This window comes from Pogoniulus pusillus, chromosome Z (genome assembly GCF_015220805.1).
Source record: "Pogoniulus pusillus isolate bPogPus1 chromosome Z, bPogPus1.pri, whole genome shotgun sequence".
In the NCBI taxonomy this organism is placed as follows: domain Eukaryota; kingdom Metazoa; phylum Chordata; class Aves; order Piciformes; family Lybiidae; genus Pogoniulus; species Pogoniulus pusillus.
The window spans coordinates 89,061,120-89,083,179 of record NC_087309.1 but is presented as its reverse complement, the minus strand read 5'-3'; the positions used below and the strand labels follow the sequence as shown (position 1 = coordinate 89,083,179).

The following is a 22,060-nucleotide window of genomic DNA, read 5'->3' as shown; positions in this document are numbered from 1 at the left end:
TCTACCTGGTGATGCTCAGTCACTTGATCCAGCAATCTTCTGCAAAACGTGCCATGGTACTCACGAGCATATCTTCAGAGATAAAAGTCTGATAGAAAATTATGTGGGACTGAGGGGTTTTGCAGGTTAATGTTGTTTTCTACAGCTCTTTTCTGTTAGCTTACCCAGCATGGTTGAGCAGCTTTGAGGACATCATAGGGTGCTCTGTACCTGCATGGTTCAGAGGGTGAGCAGACAAGATTAAAGCATCTTTCATATACTCATGGAACCATTTGTGTTGGAAGGGACCATTAAAGCTCATATAGTTCAGCCCCTTTGCAGTGAGCTGCAACAATTTCTGCATCTAGATCAGGTGACTCAGTAACAACCTCACCTGGGGAGCTGAGGGATGGGACATCTACCACATCTCTGGGCAGCCTGAGACAGGCTCTCACCACTCTCAAACTATTTCTTCCTTCTCTCCACCCTGAATCTCCCTCTTCTAGTTTCAAACTGTCACCCCTTGTCCTCTTACCACAGGCCCTGAGAAAAAGTCTGTCCTTGCCTTCCTAGAAGCCCTGCAAGGCCACCAGAAGGTCTCCCTGGAGCCTTCTCTTCTGCAGGCTGAACAAGCCCAACTCTCTCAGCCTGGCCTCCCAGCAGAGCCTTTCCAGCCCTGCCAGCATTGCTGTGGCCTCCTCTGGCCCTGCTCCAACAGGTCCCTGTGTGTAGTATGCTGAGGACTCCAGACCTGTGTCCAGCAGTGCAGGAGGGGTCTCAGCAGAGCACAGCAGAGGAGCAGAATCACCTCCCTGTCCCTGCTGCCCATGCTGCTGGGGATCATGGCAGGACACAGCTGGCTCTGGGCTGGCAGCACTTGGTGCTGGCTCATGTCCAGGTCTGCACCCCTTGGCACCCCCAAGTCCTTCTGCACAGGGATGCTCTCCAGCCCTGCATCCCCCCAGCCCGGATTCATATCAGGGTTGCCCTGGCTCATGAGCAGGACATTGTATTTGCCCTTGTTGAACCTCATAAGGTTCATACAGAGCCACTACTCCAGCTTGTCCAGGTCCTTTTGGATGACATCTCGTCCCTCAGGCACGTCAATTGCACAACTCAGCTTGGTGTCATCTGCCAGCTTGCTGAGGGTGCACTTGATCCCTCTGTCTGTGTCATTGATGGATATATTGAACATAACTGATCCTAGTTCAGACCCCTGAGAACACCACTTGGCACCACATTTACATCCATTAAAGAGAAAAAAGTAACTCAAACAGAGCATTTGCTGCAGCAGAAGCCCTTTGGCTTCATAGTATTTGTAAGCATAAGCCCCTGAGAAAGATTTTCTGAGCATGTTTTTGCAGACTGGCACTTCACCTCCAGTTCCTGGCTGTCAGTGGTGGCTTGTCCCCATCCCAGGAAGCCCACATTTTCCAACAAGGAACTCTGGCACCCTTACTTGATACCCATCAGAAACTTGGCCACAGCAGTGGGAGGTAGGGAGTGAGAAGCAGACAGCGGAGATAAGAGGGTTGTCAGCCCCTTTGCCTTCCAGCCTGTTTGCTCAGCGAAGTCAAGTGCTGGGCCAGAGCCACCACCTCCCTGCAGACTAAACAGTTGCAGTGTTTTCTCCCATGACCTAAAGAATTTAGTAAAGGGTCCTGGTATGAAACTTTACACGAACTCTGGGTGCCATGAATATCTCTGGCTGGGACTGTTAACTCCTCCAGTTCCCTCCTTACCCGCGCAGCCTGATCTCTGGGCAGATGAAGGGGAAGCTCATCCCATGATGAGTCTGGATGGCTGCCTGCAGGACCCTCTCCCTCCCATCCTGTTTCAACCATCTATTTTTCTTCCTTTTCTTTTTCTTTTTTTCTTTTTGCATTCTGTTAAAGGAGAAAGCATGGCTTTCTGGTCATAGTCTTCAGCTCAGGGAGGGTGCAAGCCTACCTTGAGTATAGTGAAACACTGGAAAAGGTGGCCCCAAGGAGGTGGCTGGGGCCACATACCTTGACACATTCAAGGTGAGGCTCAATAGGGCTCTGGGCAGCCTGATCTACTTGAGGATGTCCCTGCTGACTGCAGAGGGAGTTAGACTTGGTGACCCTTGGAGGTCCCTTCCAACCCAAACCATTCTATGATTCTATGATTCTGTTGGAGTGGGGCCAAAGGAGGCCACAGCAATGCTGGCAGGGCTGGAAGGGCTCTGCTGGGAGGCCAGGCTGAGAGAGTTGGGCTTGTTCTGCCTGCAGAAGAGAAGGCTCCGGGGAGAGCTTCTGGTGGCCTTGTAAAGGGGCCTCTAAGAAAGCTGAGGACAGACTTCTTCTCAGGGTCTGTTGTGAGAGGGCAAGGGGTGATGGTTTGAAACTAGAAGAGGGAGATCCAGACTGGAGAGCAGGAAGAAATGTTTGACACTGAGTGTGGTGAGAGCCTGTCTCAGTTTTCTCAGGGAATTTGTGGATGCCTCATCCCTGGAATTCTCCAAGGCCAGGCTGGACAAGACCTTTGAGCTACCTACTCTAGCTGTCCCAGCCCATGTCAGGGTAGTTGGAATAAAATGATCTTGAAGATTCCTTCCAACACAAACCACTCTGTGATTCAGTCTCCAGCATTTGCAAGCAGAAACTATCCACAGTCCTCCACTGGAGTCCCAGTCACCACCCCAGGCTGAGCCTGGGCAGCCTGATGGTTGTTTTATCAGGTACAGAAGTGGCCTCAGAGCAGATGCTAGGGATGGTGTTGGGGCTCAGAGCTTGCTCTGGTGTGGGAAAGGGCTTGAAAACTGCCCATTAACCATCCTTAACCACATAAAACAGCACTCGGGGTATTTCTTCAAACCAGTGTTGTTTGGTGGTCCTACCATGCTTTTATAGTCACCTCTGACTCTCAAAGACATCATTAGTTCCCTGTGCCTCTGTGTCCTGCTGTCTGTCCCTATCCCTCTGCTCACTGTAAGGTCCAGCTGTGGCAGATGTTGTGCTGCTGTTTTGTGTTTGAGTCTGGGTTCATGGAATAATAGGACTTTAAAGTGCTGAAAGACTCTCTAAAGGGTAAGGTCCAAGTGGAAGTGTGGAGTCTCCTTCCCTGGAGTTATCTTTGGAGATACTCCAAACTCACCTGGGTATAGTCCTGTGCAGCCTGCTTTAGGTGACCCTGCTTTAGCAGTGGGGTTTGGACAAGATGATCTCCAGAGGTCTCCTACCGTGCTGTGGGCCTGTGATAAACTGCTGTTCTCCAGCTGAGCTGATGCCCTGGCATGGGTGTGGAAATCCAGAAAGGTGCTAGATAGGAAGGGCCACCAGAAAAGTTAGGGAATGAAAAAGACAACTCTGTCACCCTTGTGCTACTGCAGGAGGTGCTGACAGGCATCTTGTGGTGAAGCAAGCAAAGCTCCCAGAGCATCCAACTCTTTTCCAGAGCTTTTCTTCTCTATGAAATCCCGCTTGAGATTTGCTTGAGGTGATGTGATTGAAGCCTTGGTAACTCAGCAGGGATGTGAATGTGTTCTGGTGCAAATGAGGTCTGCTCCAGTTCAGCAGCAAGCTCTGCTGACCTGTACTTCACAGTGTCTTCCCTGGACGTGGCCACATATCGGTTCTGATGCTTTTCTCTCAACAAGAGAAGATGAGATAACAGGAGACCAAGGGAAATTGTTTGGGCTGCCTTGTCTCCTCGCTTTGCTTTGTCTGCTCTCAGAAGGACATTAATGAAGGTTTTCACCCCAGGACAAAGTGGTGGTTACAGCTCAAGGTATGCAGACCATGCTACTTCACACTCCTGGTCACGGAGTTGTTATGGCTGGAAGAGACTAAACTAGGTGCAACCCCCAACTCTGCTATCTCCACACTTCACTGAGATAGTGCTCCAGGGTCTAGATGATCCCCAGAGGTCCCTTTCAATGCCTTTGATTTAGTGAACTCTATCAACTGCTAGGTTAACAGCAACACTCTTTTGTTTGCACATCCATCATTATGTTCCCACCTGGGTGCTTTAAACCTCAGCTAAATCAATAATTAACTACTTGCACCTCTGCAGCCCCTAAGGACCTTAGAGACATTGCTGGGTCAAGCCGTGAAACACCCACGTTGGATAGGTAATTGCTGTTGATCCCGGATTTGGAGCCAGACAGAGAGGTCAGGGTGAGAGCAGAGGGGAGGAGGTTCAAGTGAACAGCCACTTGGTCACCTTGAGGTGTTTGGAGACACAGGAAGTACCCAGAGCTCCTCTTGGCTCTGGTTATTGGCTGCCTTGGTTAGCCAGACTTGAGGAATTTAAAGTTCGTGGCTGTTCCTAGTTCTGAGAGTTCGCTCAGCATCTGCTTTAGAGGACCTTCACCATGCGATGCATTTTGGACACCACTGTGATTGGAAACATTCACAGAGCTGTGGCCATCGTGAAACAAATCCATGCTGAAGGTCACCAGCACGAATTGCTGCTGTTTCCAAAGTGTCCAGAACGCCACTGGTGCAGATTCGTCTGGTGCAGATCCAGCTTGGAGGAAACCACATGTTGAAAGTCCGTGGGAGTGAAATGCCTCATGGCTGGATGAAGCCAGGACTTTTCTGAGGCTGGGTTTAGGGTGTCATCTGTAATTTAAAAGCTTTATCTGCTTTAAATGTCAATAGCTCCTTTGTTGGAGTAATAATAATTGCCCTGATTTGCATGTCTCTGTCACACACCCCAAAGCACTTTGCAGAAGGAGATGAGTAAATGGCTTCCCTTTGCCAGCTGGGAAATCAGGGTGCAGAGGTGAGGGGAGCCCATACTTGACTGGAAATCCTAGATTCACCTAGTCCAACACCCTTGCCACTCAGCAGAGACATCTGCAACTAGAGCAAGCTACTCAGAGCTCCAAACAGCCTCACCTGGAATGGTTCCAGGGATAGGACATCTACCACATCTCTGCACAATCTGGGACAGTCTCTCACCACCCTCAGCCTAAAACATTTCTTCCTTCTCTCCACTGTGAATCTCTTTTTGTTTCAAACTCTCACCCCTTGTGCTATAACAGCAGGCCCTGAGAAAAAGTGTGTCCCTGCCTGTGTTCTAGACCCCCTGAATGCCTTAAAAGCCACCAGAAGGTCTCCGTGGAGCCTTCTCTTTTGCAGGCTGAGCAAGCCCAACTCTCTCAGCCTGGCCTCCCAGCAGAGCCCTTCCAGCCCTGCCAGCATTGCTGTGGCCTCCTCTAGCCCTGCTCCAACAGGTCCCTGTGTGTGCTGTGCTGAGGACTCCAGAGCTGGCCCCAGAACCTGGGGTCTCACCAGCACAGAGTTAGGGGGTCAGGACCTTCTCCCTAGACGTGATGGTTATTCTTCTGCACTGAAATGCTATAAAGCACTCAGCTCACTGAATTTTACTCCTCAGAAAGCTAAGTTACACTTCAGAGCCTCCTCCAAGCCAAGATCTAAACACGAGGACTACTGAAACTGTGAACAGAGAACAACATGACAATGATAAATGTGCCAAATATCATTTGATGGACCTTTATGTAGGAGGTTTTGAGGAGGGAGCAGTTGGAGGGTGGATTCTGCAGGAGAATGTCAAGAGGAATCCCAGAATGGGAGAGTTTGGAAGGGGCCTCTGGAAGAAGGCCTCATCTGGAATATTATGTCCAGTTCTGAGCTCCTCAGTTCAAGAAGGCCCTCAGTGAAGTCCTTGAAAGAGTCCAGCACAGAGCCACAAAGCTGCTGAAAGCAGTGAACATCTCCCTGCTGGGGAAGGCTGAGGGAGCTGGGGCTCTCTAGCTCGGAGCAGAGGAGCCTGAGGGGTGACCTCATTCATACTGATAAAGACATGCAGGGCAGTATCAAGAGAATGGAGCCAGGCTCTGCTTAGTGATGTCCAGTGATAAGGGAAGAGGCAATGTGTGCAAGCTGGAGCAGAGGAGGTTCCATGTGAACAGAAGGAAAAACTTTTTCACTGTGAGGGTGACAGAGCCCTGGAGCAGACTGCTCAGAGAGGCTGTGGAGTCTCCTTCTCTGGAGACTTTAAAAACCCACCTGGTTGTGTTCCTGTGTGATCTGCCCTGGATGACCCTGCCGTGGCAGAAGGTTGGACTGAATGGTCCTTTGAGGTCACTTCCAGCCCCTAACATACTGTTGTTGTATGACCTCTTGGAGATCACTGAATCCAGGCAGGTTCACCTAGAGAAGGTCACACAGGAACATGTTCAGGCAGGTTTTGAATGTCTCTAGAGATGGAGACTCCACCAGCATCCACAAAGATGCTGTCACTGATCACTCCTCCAACCCATTTTATTTGTCTCAACCCTTTCAGAGAGTTGTCTAGGACTCCAAGCTCCTGTAGCTTACTGCCAGAAAGATCCAAGGTTCCTCAAAGCCACTCTCTCAGCTTTCTGCATTGCTTGTAGCCTGATGTCCATGTGTTGGATGTTCCTTTCTGTGCTGTCTTTCTGACTCAGTATTTCCTGCCTCCTTGACAATGCCTGAGTAAACAACCAGAGCTGCCAGAGGACGGTCCCTGTGCTTACAGAACAACAAAGCCCAAATTGTGTCTTTCTCTTTTTTTTTTTCTATCATAAAGTGGTAGTGCTTAAATTAACCCTCGTCTGTATCCCATGCTCAACTATGGCCCTCTTAACATGCCACTTATGACCCAAGTCAGCCATGAGTTGGTGGGCCCAGGGCTGGGGAAAAGTTATTTGGGACTTGTCTTTAAAAAAGGGTAGCAAACTCCCCAGGGATGAGTTTTGAGCTGCAGCTGTCCAGGCAAGTGTTTAGATGTAGTGGTAAAATGCTGCTTCCCATTCTGCTTGACTCTGCTGCCCACCTAAAATGGCAGAAGTAGGATTTTCCTCCTCTCTCATGAAGTGGACAGCCCCCTTGGCTCTTCTAGCTTGGTCCTGCTCTTGGAGAAGTCTTATGTCTGGGCCAAGGAAGGACAGCATTGTATGAGGTGCATTTACGTAGAGACAGAGAGACTTTGAAAGGACAAGAGGAAACCACCTCAAGTTGCACCAGGACACAAGGAACAATTTATTCATGGAAGGGCTGTCAAAGCCTGGCCCGGGCTGCCCAGGGTAATGGTGGAGTCCCTGTCCCTGGAGGAATTTCAGAGCTGTGTGGCTGTGGTGTTGAGGGCCATGGTTTAGTGGAGACCTGTCAGTGCTGGGTTAGTGATTGGACTCAGTGATCTGAAAGGTCTCTTCCAACCAAAACCAGTTCCCTGGGTCAGTAGGGTACATGAGTGTAGACCCTCAAAATAAAGGCATGTTCCTATTTCCATTGCTGCCAGGCGTTTCAGCCAAGCTTGGAAAGGGTACAACAAGGGACTGAGCCATGGCCCATCTCTCTCATGCATGACCAAGGGCACTCCCTGACCTCAGACATGATGAGATCCAATGTGATGAGCATGCTCAGCCTTCAGGTTTATTCCTCAGGCACATCCTGTGTGACCTCTTTACAGGTCCACTTGGCACTCCCACAGTTGCTGCATGGCTTCCCAATGACCTCTTCTCCCAAACAAGCCAGAGAAGGGAAGGTCAACCCTGATACCTGGTATAAATACATCTGATTTTAACTGATAGGCGCTGGAGGAAGCTCGTCCCGTAAACGCGCCCAGATTATCTACAGGCCAGAGCACCCCCAAATTAGCAATACAATTCCTGTTTAAAAATACAGCCAAACTGATGGAAGATAGTTTGCTCACTGCCCTGACATCACCACCCAAGCATGGGGCAAGCCAACCCACAGGTTATTTTTATACAACTCCAGGAGGCATTTCCAGAGCAAATGAAGTTCACTGGGCAGGGCAGTGACCTGGCCGTCTGGTTTCAGCACTCCTCAGCCTCCTCAAGGCTTCCTATCAGTGGTGTGGAGGTCTGTGGGTCAAAGCGTGCTCCATGAGGTGTGCCCCAGGCACGCAGGACATGGGGTTTGTGCTCTGTTGAGCTCTTCTGAGCTACCAACCAGCTGTCCAGTTCCCCAACACCATTGGTCTGGCTCATCTGTTTTGTTTGTGTGCTCTTTGGAGAAGTGACTGAGTTGCACTCCAGAGTCTCCATGCCCAGTGCGATGGGCCACAGGTCCTGCTTGGCACACAGCCAACATTCCACCAGGTGAATCACACCCTTAACTCTGCTAACCAAATTACCTAGATGGCTACAGTGATCTCCTTAGACATGGGCAGCCTAAGGGAGGTGGGACACCTCTGCACAGGCAGCATTCTTGTTGGCTTGCCCATCTGTGCTTGCTGTGGTGCTGGTCAAACCTGCTTTCTGAAGGCCAGACTTAAGGACAGAGCTCCCCAGGTCACCCAGTTTAGGAGGGACATTGAGATGCTTGAGCGTGTCCAGAGAAGGGCAACGAGGCTGGTGAGAGGCCTCGAGCACAGCCCTACGAGGAGAGGCTGAGGGAGCTGGGATTGTTTAGCCTGGAGAAGAGGAGGCTCAGGGGTGACCTCATTGCTGTCTACAACTACCTGAGGGGTGGTTGTGGCCAGGGGGAGGTTGCTCTCTTCTCTCAGGTGGCCAGCGCCAGAATGAGAGGACACAGCCTCAAGCTATGCCAGGGAAAATTTAGGCTCGAGGGGAGGAGAAAGTTCTTCACTGAGAGAGTCATTGGACACTGGAATGGGCTGCCCAGGGAGGTGGTGGAGTCGCCGTCCCTGGGGCTGTTCAAGGCAAGGTTGGACGTGGCACTTGGTGCCATGATCTAGCCTTGAGCTCTGTGGTAAAGGGTTGGACTTGATGATCTGTGAGGTCTCTTCCAACCTTGGTGATACTGTGATACTGTGGTACTGTGATACCTTCCTCATGCATGCTGTGACACTGGTGTAGCACTGCCATGCAGGGCCAAAGCAGATGGTTATCTCAGGATGCTTCAGGAGAGTCCTGGTGCTGCAAGTCTGGCTACCAAGGAAGTTCAAGTTCTGGTAAGCTCAGCTTTTGCCTGTAGGCAAGCACGACCCGACAAACGTGATTCCTACCTCAGGCAAGGTGCTTATGCTGCTTTGCCAAAGAAATTGGTATGACCCTCTGCTTTTTGCAGAGTACATGCAAATTTTCTTCTTTTATGAAATTTGGCCCAACCTGATGCTGCAAATGCAGCAAAATTATTGCAGTGGTATCACATTCTGGGTGAAAATGTTCACAGTGACCTCTGCATCCTCTCCACAGTGCATCCCCTGCTCCCATCCTTCATGGAGGTAAGTCATCATCTGCATAAACTTTTGCAGAGAGGACCCCAGTCCTCTTTTCTTTTGCAAGGGTCTTCTTCAGATGCAAAATCAGGAGCAGACTCTACACTGATGTCTCTTCTGGGTGGCATCACCCACTAGATGCCACAAGATGGAAAAGGTGTACTGGGTGGTGGCATCTCTTCCTACACAGCTCCCATCCTCAGCCCAGTGAGTCTGGGTTGGGTTGGTGGTGGTTATTTGGATTTTTTTTTTTATGGATTGTTTGGATTGATGGGATTTTTTTAACAGAAAATGTTGAAGAGTGAATTTTCTCTCTTGCAAGAAGGCTGTGGAGCATTACAGTGTGTTTAAAGCAGGAACAGGAAGGAGGAGAGTTTCTTGTGGTGGTTTTTATTCTTTCCTAGTAATCTGAGACCACAGAACCCATGTCATTATCCTGAGCTGCTAGGAATTTCCCACTATGCCCCAGGGATCCCAAAATGAAGCCCAGCTCCTCAGTCACATCAGCGTGGACCCTCTCAGTCAGGACAGGTTGCTGCTGGGGGCCATGCAGCCTGGGAAGGACAGGATGGTTGAAGTCAGATGGGATGCTGTGTGATATAGAATCATAGACTCAAAGAACCATTCTGGTTGGAAGAGACTTTTAAGATCATCAAGTCCAGACAAGATGCAGGAGACATCTCAATGGCAGCAGATGGAGAGGCCTCAGAGCACCCAGAAGGGGCTCCAGGGTTCAAAGGGTGCTTTTTGTTCCAGGGTGGAAGTGGCCAGTGGTTGACCTCATGGGTGGACGATGCTAGGAGTCCGCATTGGCGCAGACGGGTCAGGGGATGTTCTCACTTGGCTTTTGAATTTCTCATTAGTCAGGAGGTCTCTTCTCTTTGACTTATTTTTATTAAAATTCAACTGAAAAATGCCAGAAGGAGTAATTTGGTAACTCTGGGGTGATGAACCTGAGCTGGTAAATAACTCTTTCCTCCACTACCGCCCTGCAACTAGGCTGGATAATGAAAGGATGAACTCTGCAGACTCCCCCAGAGAGTCTGAAAAGACCCAACGGGATTTGGCTGTAGGTTGACTTTGGAGTCACAGACACAGTTGGGCAACTGGCTTATAGAAATGGGTGTAGAGACAAATTAGTCATGGCTGTTTGGTTAATAAGAGCCTCAGTTCCTTCAGGAGTCATTTTCCTGCATATGCAAATATTTTATTTCATTTTTCTCTTTTGCAATGAAGCTTATAAATAGCTCCTGTCATGGATCTTCTCTGCACACAGTCATTGTGCTTTCCCTGGCTTTCTTCAGCAGCTTCTTTGCTTCCTCTGCATCACAGAATCATGGAATCACAGCATGGTGGGGATTGAAAGGGACCTCTGAAGATCATCTAGTCCAACCTCCCTGCTAGAGCGGGATCACCCAGAGTAAATCACACCAGGAAGGTTTTGAGTGCCTCTAGGGAAAGAGACTCCACAACCTCTCTGGGCAGCCTGGTTCAGGGCTGTGCCACCCTCACTCTCAAAGTAAAGAAGTTTTCTGTTTATGCTCATATGAAACCTCCTGGGTTCCTGTTTGTGCCCGTTGTCCCTTGTTCTGTCACTGGGCACATTCAAAAGAGTCTGGTCCCATCCTCCTGAACCCTGTTCTTTAGCTATGGATCAGCACTGAGAAGATACCCTCTCAGGCTGCTCTGCTCTAGGCTCAGCAGCCCCAGAGCTCTCAGCCTTTCCTCCTCAGAGATGCTTCAGGCCCCTCAGCATCTTTGTAGCCTCTGCTGGATTCTCTCCAATACTTTCCTGCCCCTCTTGAGCTGGGGAGCCCAGAACTGGATGCAGTATTTCAGTATTCAGAAGCAAGATCTCCCACGTATTATCTGGGGCACATGAGTGAATGTTGATGTGTGGTGGTTTTTCTGTCTCCCTGGCTTTGCAGAGTGCAGCTGCAGGTTGGAGCTTTCACAGCAGCAAAAACCTTTGTCTCAAGCAGCAGAAATAAACAGAGTTGGAAAAGACTTAAGGGGGATTTATTTAGCTGTTCAGATGTTGTCAAGCTACTCTGGGAGTGCATGGTGGTTAGAACCAACTTGTCCTGTTCTTTACTTTCCCACTGCTTAGTGTCTAACTCAATACCAAGGAGAGGTCACTATGGAGACAGACAAGCAAAGTCACCTGAGACATCTTGCAAGAAGCTCTGCAGCATCTCTGAAAGCCTCAGGAGCTCCTCTTGGCTCTGAGTGTGATGCACTTTCTGGTGTCATCCTCTGGAAGGAGTCTGTTCGCTTTTCTGTGTTGCCCTGTGCTCTTTGCCACACACTCCCAACACACACAACCCTTCTCACATCCAGCCTTTGGGCAAATCTAGTTTTTTTTCTCTCCCCAGCTGCAGGACTGAGTATCTCCCTGCGTGCTTCCTCCTGATGTTGCTCCATAAATCACGTCATTCAGATAATCCTTGGTCATGGCAACCATCAGCTCAGGAGCAGGGTGACCTTTTAATGCCAAGCCCAGGCTGCCTTGATCTTCTGGTCAGGCAGGGAGCCAGTCTGATGTTGTATTGTGAGAACATAGAATGGAATCAGAGAAAGGTTTGGGTTGGAATGTACCTTTAACGGTCATCTACTCCAACCCATGCAGGCAGCTGGGACATCTTCACCTAGATCAGGTTGCCCAGACCCCCATCCAGCCTGAAATTGCAGAGAGCAGCCAGGCCATTAAGGTGCTCCTGATGCTGAGTCTGCTGAAGATACTGAAGTTAATAGGCTTGCCAGGTCCACCTGGACCACCAAGCCCACCATTGCCACCAGAATTCATTGCATTCCCTCTGCATTTCATTTAGCCTCTTTGTTGCTGCTCTTTATCCATCTTGGTTGTCCTCATGTTTGTCAGCGGGAGAGGGCAGGGCCCAGGGGATGCCATCTCCAGTGCAAGCTGTGACAGTTGTTGCAGGGGTTGGTGATGTTTCCACTGTACCTGCTTTCTGGTGGCTTGGCTGTGTTGAAATTCCAGCCACTTTGGCGTGCATTGAGTAATCTGCCCACTGTTACTAAAGAGTCAGTCAGTCTGCCTGTCTGTCTGTCTTCCTACCCCCACCCTGAGTTTCTGTTTCCTCCTACTTCTCTCTCTAGACAGCCTTTTGCCTCTCCCATGGCACTGTGGTTTTTCTGATGAAGCGTCTTGTCTCTGTCCCTCTTGCAGAAGGATTTCACCATGCGGGAGGAGCTGCAGCAGCAGGATGTGGAGCGCTGGCTGGGCTTCATCACCTTCCTCTGCGAAGTCTTTGGCACCATGAGGAGCAGCACTGGAGAGCCCTTTCGAGTCCTTGTCTGCCCCATTTACACCTGCCTCAGGGAGGTAAATGTCTTCAAAGTTTGTCCTTCTCAACCATTGCATTGCAGTGGTGAAGTGCCCACAATCTGTAGATGTTTGCTTTGTGATTCCTAGAGGTTGGCTTAGCCAGCATCAGTTCTCATCTCAAAAGCAGCACCTGTGTCCGCAGGGACGTTTGGCTTTTCCTGCATATTGTATTGCTGCTGGCTCAAACCACATGCTCGAGGGTTTGCAAAGTCCAACAGGTGTGACTGCAAACCCAAAGTTCGAGTTGGCAAATCCTGGGGCTACAAAGGTCCATACCGGTGGGCTTAAAAAGGTTCTAAAAAGCAGGTGAAACCACCTGGGTGGATGAGACAAACTGAAAGGAGGGAAGATGGAGAGAGATGAAGTCCCATATGCCCTCACTCTCCATCTAGTTAAGCAGAAACCCAGCCCTGCCACCAAGGCTGGGGACATTTCACAGCTTAAGCTGATTTCAGAGCCTGAGCTCCCCATGGTTCATGGGGGAAAATTGTCAGTGAGGATGAACAAAAATGGCAACTCAAGTGTTAGTTTTCAAGGGAGCAGGAAAAGATTTTCCCCCACCTTATTTTAAAGATGGGTTTGTTTCTGGCTGCCATCTGTAGAAGACTTTCCTCAGAAAGCTCCTTGCCCAGAGTTGGAGCTGTGAATCTCAGATTGTCCATAGTGCTTCTGTTGGGCTCATGAATAACCTGTAAAAGAATTTCTCCACCAAACTTTGGTTGCAAGGGAAGGATAAAGAAAATTCTGAGTGTTCTCCACCCATGGGAAGTTGTTTCTGAATGCAACTCATCACAAACATTTTGCCTTCATGGTAGTGCCATGGGTAGGATTCACAGACAGTGACTGGAGCAGTGAGGAAGACTCCAGGCATCGTGATGAGAGACACATACCCAGAGGAGGAGGTGGGAGAGGGATACTAAGAATAGCCCAGCTTCCCCAAAATCTCTGCCCACAGCACCATGTGTCACCCTACACGTACTGCTGCATGGAAAGATCATGGTGTCTAGCAAAGTCGCCGTGCCTCTCCGCTACCCACTGCAGTCGTGACACAGCACAGCCCTTACTCTGCCAGCATCTTTCCCTGCCCACACCTGGCTGCCCTTACCATGCCACCGTGGTCCATCATGTCACTTTGCTGGTGCTTGGAGACATGGTGGTGATCTAGAGGTGCACAGAAGGTCGTGGGTTTGACATATCAGGGATATTTTTTGCTACAGGACAACTCCATGAAAAGCTTCTGGTAACTAGATCAAGAAGTTATGCATAAATTTGCTCCTTAAAAAGACATCTCCCCATTCCTTAATGGGACAACTTGGTCCCTGTGGTGTCATTTTGTCAGAGAAGATGCTTAGCTCAGCTGACATGGGTGAGCCTGAGCTTTGCACTTCTTTTGCCCAAAATAATTGATCTGTGACTGCTCACTCCTGAGGATTGTGACTCACAGTGTCCCTCTTCCATAGCTCTAGGATGGGTTTTGGTCTTGCTGCTGTCAAATAATCCTTACACAGAGGGCCAACCCACAGCAGGACCACCTATTTGTCAGTGGTGACAGGGTGACAGGCTTTGAGATGTTTGCCAGAACTGAATCCAGGCTGCAGACACAGCAGCTGAGGTGGTGATGAGCTCTTCAAAATGCACCCAGGGGAGGACAGGGACATGCTGGAACATGTCCAAAGAAGACCAGTGTTGCTGGTGAAGGGTCTAGAGGACACGTCTTGTGAGGAGCAGCTGAGGAACCTGGGGAAGAGGAGGCTGAGGGGAGACCTTCTGGCTCTCTACAAATCCCTGAAAGGAGGCTGGAGCAGATGGGCTTTGGTCTTTCCTGCCAAGGAATGAGTGATAGGACAGGAGAAAATGGCCTCAGGTTGCACCAGCAGAAGTTTAGATGGGACATAAGGAACAACTTCATCCCTAACTGACTGTCAAGGCCTGGACCAGGCTGTCCAACACAGAGTGGAGTCCCCATCCCTGGAGGAATTGAAAGGCTGTGTAGATGTGTTGCTGAGGAATATGGTGTAGTGATGAACTGGCAGTGCTGGGTTTATGGTTGGTGATACTAAAGGTCTCTTCCAACCAAAACAAATCTGTGATTCCATTTGCATAGGCTGGCCCCATGCTCCACGAGGTGGTGAAAATTCCCTTACCACAGAATGGTCATCCCTTGGCGAGCTTCCTGAAGCACACAGGCATGTGTCTCAGGGCAGGAAGGGGTTGTAAGGTTAGGATCTTCACTTGCCTCAGAGGCACGTTCCAGATGTGTAGTAGCACTCCTCATGGGTTTTTGTCCCCTAGCTGCTGATCAGCACATATGTGCAACCTCAGCCCCTTGCCCCTAACACCTCCTTTAGGCACCCCTTCTGTGCTGCTCACAATCACACTTAGCTCCCTATACCTCCATCCACTCATCCTTTGATCATAAGTCATTACCAGAGGGAAGATAACATCTCTCCCTCTACCTGTCCTTTCAGCTCCTCTTACTTTTTAGTTTCTCTGCTTTTTGGATTTTTTTCCTTTCTCTCTTTGCCTTTAAAGCTTGGTCAGACTCAGCCAAAGGTCAGCAAGGGAGTGAGCAAGAGGAAGGGGAAAGTTGCCTGATGACTGAGGCAGGAATGTTTCTTACTTTCCCTCTGCAAAGTTTCATCTCTCCAGCTTCTTTCCTCCCTCATAAAAGCTTACTAACACCATAGTCAATTGTGGAACTGGGCTGGGTGGGAGGAAGTCAAAGATGGCAGAGAGGACATCAGCATTGGGTGAACCGGCGAGGAAGAGTTGGGATGCGGCTGAGGAACGGGGTGGCAACAGCAGTGTTATTTATTGATAGGTGTGGATGGGTTGGTGTTGTGGGCTGGGGGAAGAAAATGAAGCCAACAAATAGATCCCTGGAGGCACTGCTGCATCCTCCTCTGTGCCTGTCTTCTGTGGTGGAAAACAGGGTGGAGTGAGAAGGAAGGGGCTATCACAATATCCAGCATGATGACTTCATCTCACAAGAGCTGAATCCCCCTCAAAATCAAAACGTTTAATTTCCAGAACCATTCTCAGGGTTTGGTGTGAGATTTGGACAAGTGGAGAGCGTCTTCACAATGAGGTCTGGTGGGGTCAACATCGGGATTTTAGGCAAACAAATGGTTTGCCAAGAGAAGTAAAAGATGAGTCCAACTCTTGTTACAATGGGTTGACAGCGCATGGTGAGTCTGGGTGGAGCTTTGGACTGCTGTATCAGATGGCTGCTGTCAGCAACAGTGTGACCAGCAGGACCAGGGCAGGGATTGTACCCCTGTACTGGTGAGGCTGCATTTTTGAGTATTGGGTTCAGTTTTGGACCCATTTTTGCAAGGACACTTGAGGAGCTGGAGTATGTCTAAAGAAAAGCAACAAAGCTGGTGAAGGGTCTAGAGCACAAATATTCTGAGGAGCAGCTGGGGGACCTGGGCTTATTCAGCATGGAATAAAGGAGACTGAGGGAAGACATTCTGTCTCTCTACAGCTCCCTGGAAGGAGTTTGGAGCCAGGTAAAGGTTGGTCTCTTCTGCCAAGGAACAAGTGCTAAGACAAGAAGACATGGCATCAGGTTGTGCCAGCGGAGATTTAGGTTGGACACGAGGAATTTACTTCCCCAAAAGAGTTGACAAGACCTGGCCCGGGCTGCCCAGGGCAGTGGGGAAGTTCCCATCCCTAGAGGGTTTGAAAAGCCATGTAGATGTGGTGCTGAGAGACATGGCCTAGTGGAGGACTTGGCAGTGCTGGTCTTGATGGTCTTAAAAGTCTCTTGCAACCTCAGTGTTTCTGGGGTTCTGTGAAACATGTTCTTCTGTTTATAACGGTGTGTAGTTTGAGAAGAGAAACAGAATGCCAAAGCCCAGCCCAGAGATCAACACTGAAGGTGGTCTGGAGTAAGGAAGTGAGCAGAGGAAAGCCCCTTTGCTGAAGAGAACCAGAGGTCTACTGCATCCATCAGACCTAAGGAGTCAGGGAAAATAGTAACAAAGCAGAGGAGTTGACTAGAAGTAAAAGAAAGAGTTTTCCTCCCTTGGAGTTTTGGGGAGTTGAGGGCAAGCTGGAAGAAAGCATTGTTCCCATGGAAAGCCTTTACCCAGGAATGGCTGTGCTGCAGCCAGGGCACCATGGGCATGGCCCTTGCCTGCCTCCCACCCTGTCTGTACTCACATGGAACCAGTGGTGCTGTTCCCCTGTGACCGTGTTCCCCTGTGAGTCTTCTATCCAGCTCAGTGCACACGCTTCTGGCAGCTTTGGGAAGTTATCCTGGCTCCCGTGATCGATGGTCTAAGCAAGAAGTATGTCCCACTGTCTTCCCCAAGCCCTGCAGTCCCTGTGCTCTCAACTCAGACCTCATTTCATTTTGCAAAACCCCACCAAATTTGTCTCTGTACATCTCCCTCTGCCCCTCCAGGATGGCAGGGAGTGAACAAGATGAGAACATGCTGACATCCTCACCACCCCCAAAGTCTCTGCTCCATGTCCAAACACAGAAGCCCACAATCTCCAACAATACTTCATGTTGCACATCCCACAAAACCAGATAAAAGCAGGAGAAGAACCAAGGAACTTTCAGCCTGGCTATTTCTTTTCTGTGGCCTTTAGCAAAGGGTGGAATTAAGAGCATGGACCAGCAAATGTCAGTTCAACTGTCAGTGGGGCAGGAGCACTCCATAATCCTATGCCTGGTGCAACATATGCCCCATGGCTGCTGAAGACATGAAGGTATTAAATACCACCACTTTCCTTGCTCTTTCCTAAGCATGGTTAGAGCTGGCTGTTCTTCATCCAGCTCCATGCTGCCCATGGCTGCCTGTGTGTCAGCAGGGTTGGCATGGGCCAGCCCATCTTGCTGCCCTCCCCGGTTTGTTCCCTGATGCTGCTGAGGAGAAGCATTAGGACTGGGTCCTGCGGGACCTGACCCAGCTCTTGGCAGTGGCTACAGTCTGCAAGGAGGGAAAGATCGTAGCCAGTTTGGAGCCACAGCCAGGCTCTGCAGCAGCTGGGACAGACGAGTGGTGTCAGCAGCTTTGGCTTCTCTTTGTGTCTCAATCTCCTTCTCAGCAGATGCTGTTGGGATGCCAACCCGGGAGGTGCCTCTGGGCCTGGGAACTGCCACCTTCCTGTCAGACTCCTGCCAGGAGGAGCCTCTTCCAGCCAAGGTGTTGGGTGTCGAGTGCTGCTTTGGATGCAGCTGTTTGTTTTCATGACGCCGTTCTGCCGTCAGACCTGGCTCTGCAGCCAGGTAACCTGAGCAGCTGCCTACGGCAGCAGAGCAGGGAGCAGGAAAAACTGGGCCTAAAGCTGGAGAAGATGCCAGATGGCCATGTCACTGTAGTCCCTTCAGGGCACCTTACTGATTGGCGTCCCACAGGGGCAGCAGCACAAGATGGGCTCTGTCCCTTCTCAACCCCATAATGGCCCTGTCCCACCCCTTGCCCATAGTGCTGCACTCTTCTGCACAGGACTTGCTTAACATTTGCGGTTCCTCTTTACTCCTTCCTCCAGCTTGCTAAGGTCCCTTTGCAGTGTGGCCAGCAGGTTGATGGGATTCTCCACCCACACACTACTCTGCCCTACAATACTCACTGTGTCCAGTTCTGGGCCACTCAGTCCAAGAGAGACAGCAGACTACTGGAGAGAGTCCAGCAGAGGCTGCAAAGATGCTAAGGGGCCTGGAGCATCTCTGTGAGGAGGAAAGGCTGAGAGCCCTGGGGCTGTTGAGCCTGGGGAGGAGCAGTCACAGAGGGGATCTTCTCAGTGCTCAGCAAGAGATAAAGGGTAGGGGCAAGAGGATGAGGACAGACTCTTTTCAGTGGTGACCAGCAACAGGACAAGGGGCAATGGGCACGAACTGGAGCTGGAGGTTTCATCTGAACAGGAGAAGAGAATTCTTTGGTGTGATGGTGCTGGAGGCTGTGCAGCGAGGAGTCTCCTTCTCTGGAGAGATTCCAAACCTGCCTGGCCATTGTAATCCTGGGCAAGATGCTGTGGGTGCCCCTGCTTCAGCAGTAGGGGTAGATGAGATGATCTTCAGAGGCCACTTCCAACCCCTACCATTCTGTGATTCTGTGGATTGCAACTCCTTAAGCCCAGTGAGTGGTTCCCTCAACTTGGTGTCATCCACAAACTTCACAAGAGCTCCTCACCACCTCCAGTTCGCCTATAAGGTTGCTAGACCTTATAGATGCCTTGATACTCCTCATCACTGGCCTCCAGGTGGAGTTGGGTTGCAACCCAGCAACCACAACCCTCTGAGCCATGTTTTTTACCGGTCATGGAGTCATAGAATGGTCTGGGTTGGAAGAGACCTCCAAAGGCCATCCAGTCCAACCCCCTCTGCAGTCAGCAGAGTCATCCTCAACTAGATCAGGTTGCCCAGAGCTCTGTCCAGCCTCACCTTGAATATTTCTGGGGATGGGGTCCCAACCACCTCCCTGAGCAAACTGTTCCAGTGTTCCACAAATGTTGGCCACCAACTTCATACAAGTTGGATTGTATGAAGTGAATCCACTTGCACAAGTGCATTGGGTTCCAGGGGTGCCAGGGAGCAGCCTTGCTCCAGCACCATCCCATTCTCAGTGCCTGCAAGTTGCTGGGGCAGGTTTGGTTATCAGATGGAGCCTTTGGGGCAGTTTCATAGCAGATCAAAGGAAGCAGCTTGTCACAGAGACTAAGTAAACTGCTTCATGCAGGAAGCTGTGGCTTCAGGACCAATTAATGGAGGTACCTCCAGCTTGGAGGGGGTTACTAGTGCTGGAACTGGTGCTTGAGCTTTGCCATACATAGGGGAGGCATGGGTGTTGACTTGAGAGCAGTCTTAAGAAGATGAACTTGGGGGTGTCTGTTAATGAAAAATTCAACATGACCCAGCAGTGGCCACTGGCAGCCCAGAAGGCAGCTATTTTCTGGACTGCATCAAGAGAAACGTGACCAGCAAGAGGAGGGAGGTGATTCTGCTCCTCTGCTTCAGTGACACCCCACCTGGAGTACTATGTCCAGTTATGATATTCATGGCATAATAAGGACATGGAGCCGGTGGCGTGGGTCCAGAGGAGGGCTGCAAAGATGATCAAAAGCCTGGAGAACCTCCACTATGGGCAGAGGATGTGAGAGTTGGGGTTGCAGGGATGCCTTAAAGCTGCCTTCCAGTACTTGAAGTAAGCTGCAAGAGAGCTGTAAAGGAACTTTTACAAGGGCTTGTAGTGACAGAACAAGGGACAATGGCTTGGAGCTGGAAGAGGGCAGATTTAGTCTGGAGATTAAGAAGAAATTCTTGACAGAAAGGGTGGTGAGACACTGGAACAGGTTGCCCAGGGAGGTCAGGGATGCCCCCTCCCTGGAGGTGTTCAGGGCCAAGCGGGATGAGACTTTGAGCAACTTAGTCTTGTGGGGGTGTGGGTTGGAATTAGATGATCTTTAAGGTCCCTTCCAACCCAAAGCATTCCATGATTCTATGACTTGACCCAAGACAGATGCTTTTATGGAGTTTTATGGACACCCAGGAGTGATGAATCACCCCCACAGAGACAACAGGGAGCAGACCCATCAGTCTGGCAGCAGGCAGGACAGTTACTCCTCTGCAGGAGCTGCCTCCTACCTCGTCTTGCTGGCAGAGCTGGTCCTCTTTCAACATCGTTCAAAAAGTGCTGGCATGCTCCCATGGCTTCCCTGCCTTGGTACAGGCTGCTAACTGAAAGCCTGGAGGGGTGGTGGAGGGAGGATGAATAGTCCTTGTCTAATTGCCTTTCCCCCACGTCTGGGTCTGCGGTGCAGCCTGTAGACCGGTTTCCACTCCCCTCCCTCCTCCTAGTGCCTGTTATCTCCTGGGGCCATGCCGGGTAATTTAGCAAAATATTCTAGCAGGGTAATTAACGTCTAAACTTCAAGAGGGCACTGCCTTTTCACTGTCTCCTTCAGAGGAAGAGAGAGGAAAACCTTCCCGGCTGCAGGCGGATGAGCAAGGAGGGTGGTGCTGGTTGGAAAAGAAAATTGTATCTTTTAACCTGGAGTTTGGGTTGGTTTCTTTTTTTCTTTCTTTTTTTCTTCCTTTCCTCCTTTCTTTCTTTCTTTCTTTCTTTCTTTCTTTCTTTCTTTCTTTCTTTCTTTCTTTCTTTCTTTCTTTCTTTCTTTCTTTCTTTCTTTCTTTCTTTCTTTCTTTCTTTCTTTCTTTCTTTCTTTCTTTCTTAGAACCACTCTCATTTTTAAAAAAACATCATCACAGATTAACAGATTGCATCATGTTGGAAGGGACCCTCACAGGTCAGCTTGTTCAACACCTCTGCAGTCAGTGGGGTCACCTTCAGCTAGATCAGGCTGCTCAGGGCATCAGCCTATTTTGGGGCAAAAAAAAAAGGGCCTTTGTAGAGTAAGTGCATAATGAGATGCTGGGAGGGTTAAGATTACTCTCTTAGGAGAATGAGAGAAAATTCTTCCTTTATTGAATGAGCAAAGATACCACAGAGGAGAGATCCTGACTACACTCCACCTACCTCTTCCACCCAGGTAGCTCCAGGCAGCCAGATCTGACCAGAGAAAAATCAATCCTTGCTTCATAGAATGATAGAATCACAGAATGGTTTGGGTTGGAAAGGACCTTTAAAGGTCATCCAGTCCAGTCCACCTGCACTCACCAGGGGTATCTGCAGCTAGAGCAGGTTGCACACAACCCCAAACAACCTCACCTGCAATGCTGCCAGGGATTGGGGCATCTTACCACCTCTCTGGGCAACCTGGGACAGTCTCTCACCACCCTCTCAGTCTCACTTTTTCCTCCTCCTTTTAGTTCAGACCATCACTCCTTGGCCTATTGCAACAGGCCCTGAGAAAAGTCTATCCACAACTTTCTTCTCAGTCCCTGTAAGCACTGGAAGACCACCAGAAGGTGGTCTCCCTGGAGCCTTCTCTTCTGCAGGCTGAACAAGCCCAACTCTCTCAGCCTGGCCTCCCAGCAGAGCCCTTCCTGCCCTGCCAGCATTGCTGTGGCCTTCTCTGGTCCTGCTCCAACGGGTCCCTGTCTGTGCTGTGCTGAGGACTTCAGAACTGGCCCCAGCACTGCAAATGACATCTCTCAAGTCCGCTCCTGCCCTCCCCACCAGTGCTTTGGTCTCCAGACTAGTAGCACCAGGACAAACTGGGCAGTGGTTTGTAGAGGGAAAAGATGAAGGGAGGATGAGAGTTGCAGAGATGGGAGGGAAAGGGATGCTAGGGAAGGAGGGAGAAAGGAGACTGGAGGTCGTGGATGTTCTAAGTTCAAGTGAGGACGGCAAGACAAGTGGGGAAGTGATGTGGAAATCCAAAAGAGCAGAAGTAATGACCTGGAGGAACTGGAAGAAAAGTGTAGGATTTGGAGCCTACACTAGAGGAGGATATACACTAATGTGTGGGGGGATGTGGACCTTCTGAACCACGTCAAGAGGTTACATGTGGGAGCAAGTATCTGCAGAGAGCAGGGATAGGCACATGCCTGTCTCTAGGACTGTGCCTCTGGCAGGCATGGATGTCCCATGGATTTGGGAGCAGGACAGACCAGAGGGCTGCAGGATGACCTTGAGGCCAGCTGCTCTGCTGACCAGT

At 50.1% G+C, this 22,060-nt stretch overlaps 1 protein-coding gene across 4 annotated transcripts in view; it reads left to right on the top strand.

The window, feature by feature from the left end:
* Positions 1–22,060, top strand: part of CTIF (cap binding complex dependent translation initiation factor) — a 210,071-nt gene that overhangs the window by 168,737 nt on the left and 19,274 nt on the right. For all 4 annotated transcript variants that reach the window (XM_064176803.1, XM_064176801.1, XM_064176804.1 and 1 more), the window contains one exon: positions 12,329–12,484. In XM_064176803.1, the coding sequence (XP_064032873.1) occupies positions 12,329–12,484 (156 nt within the window). The remainder of the gene's footprint in view (positions 1–12,328; positions 12,485–22,060) is intronic.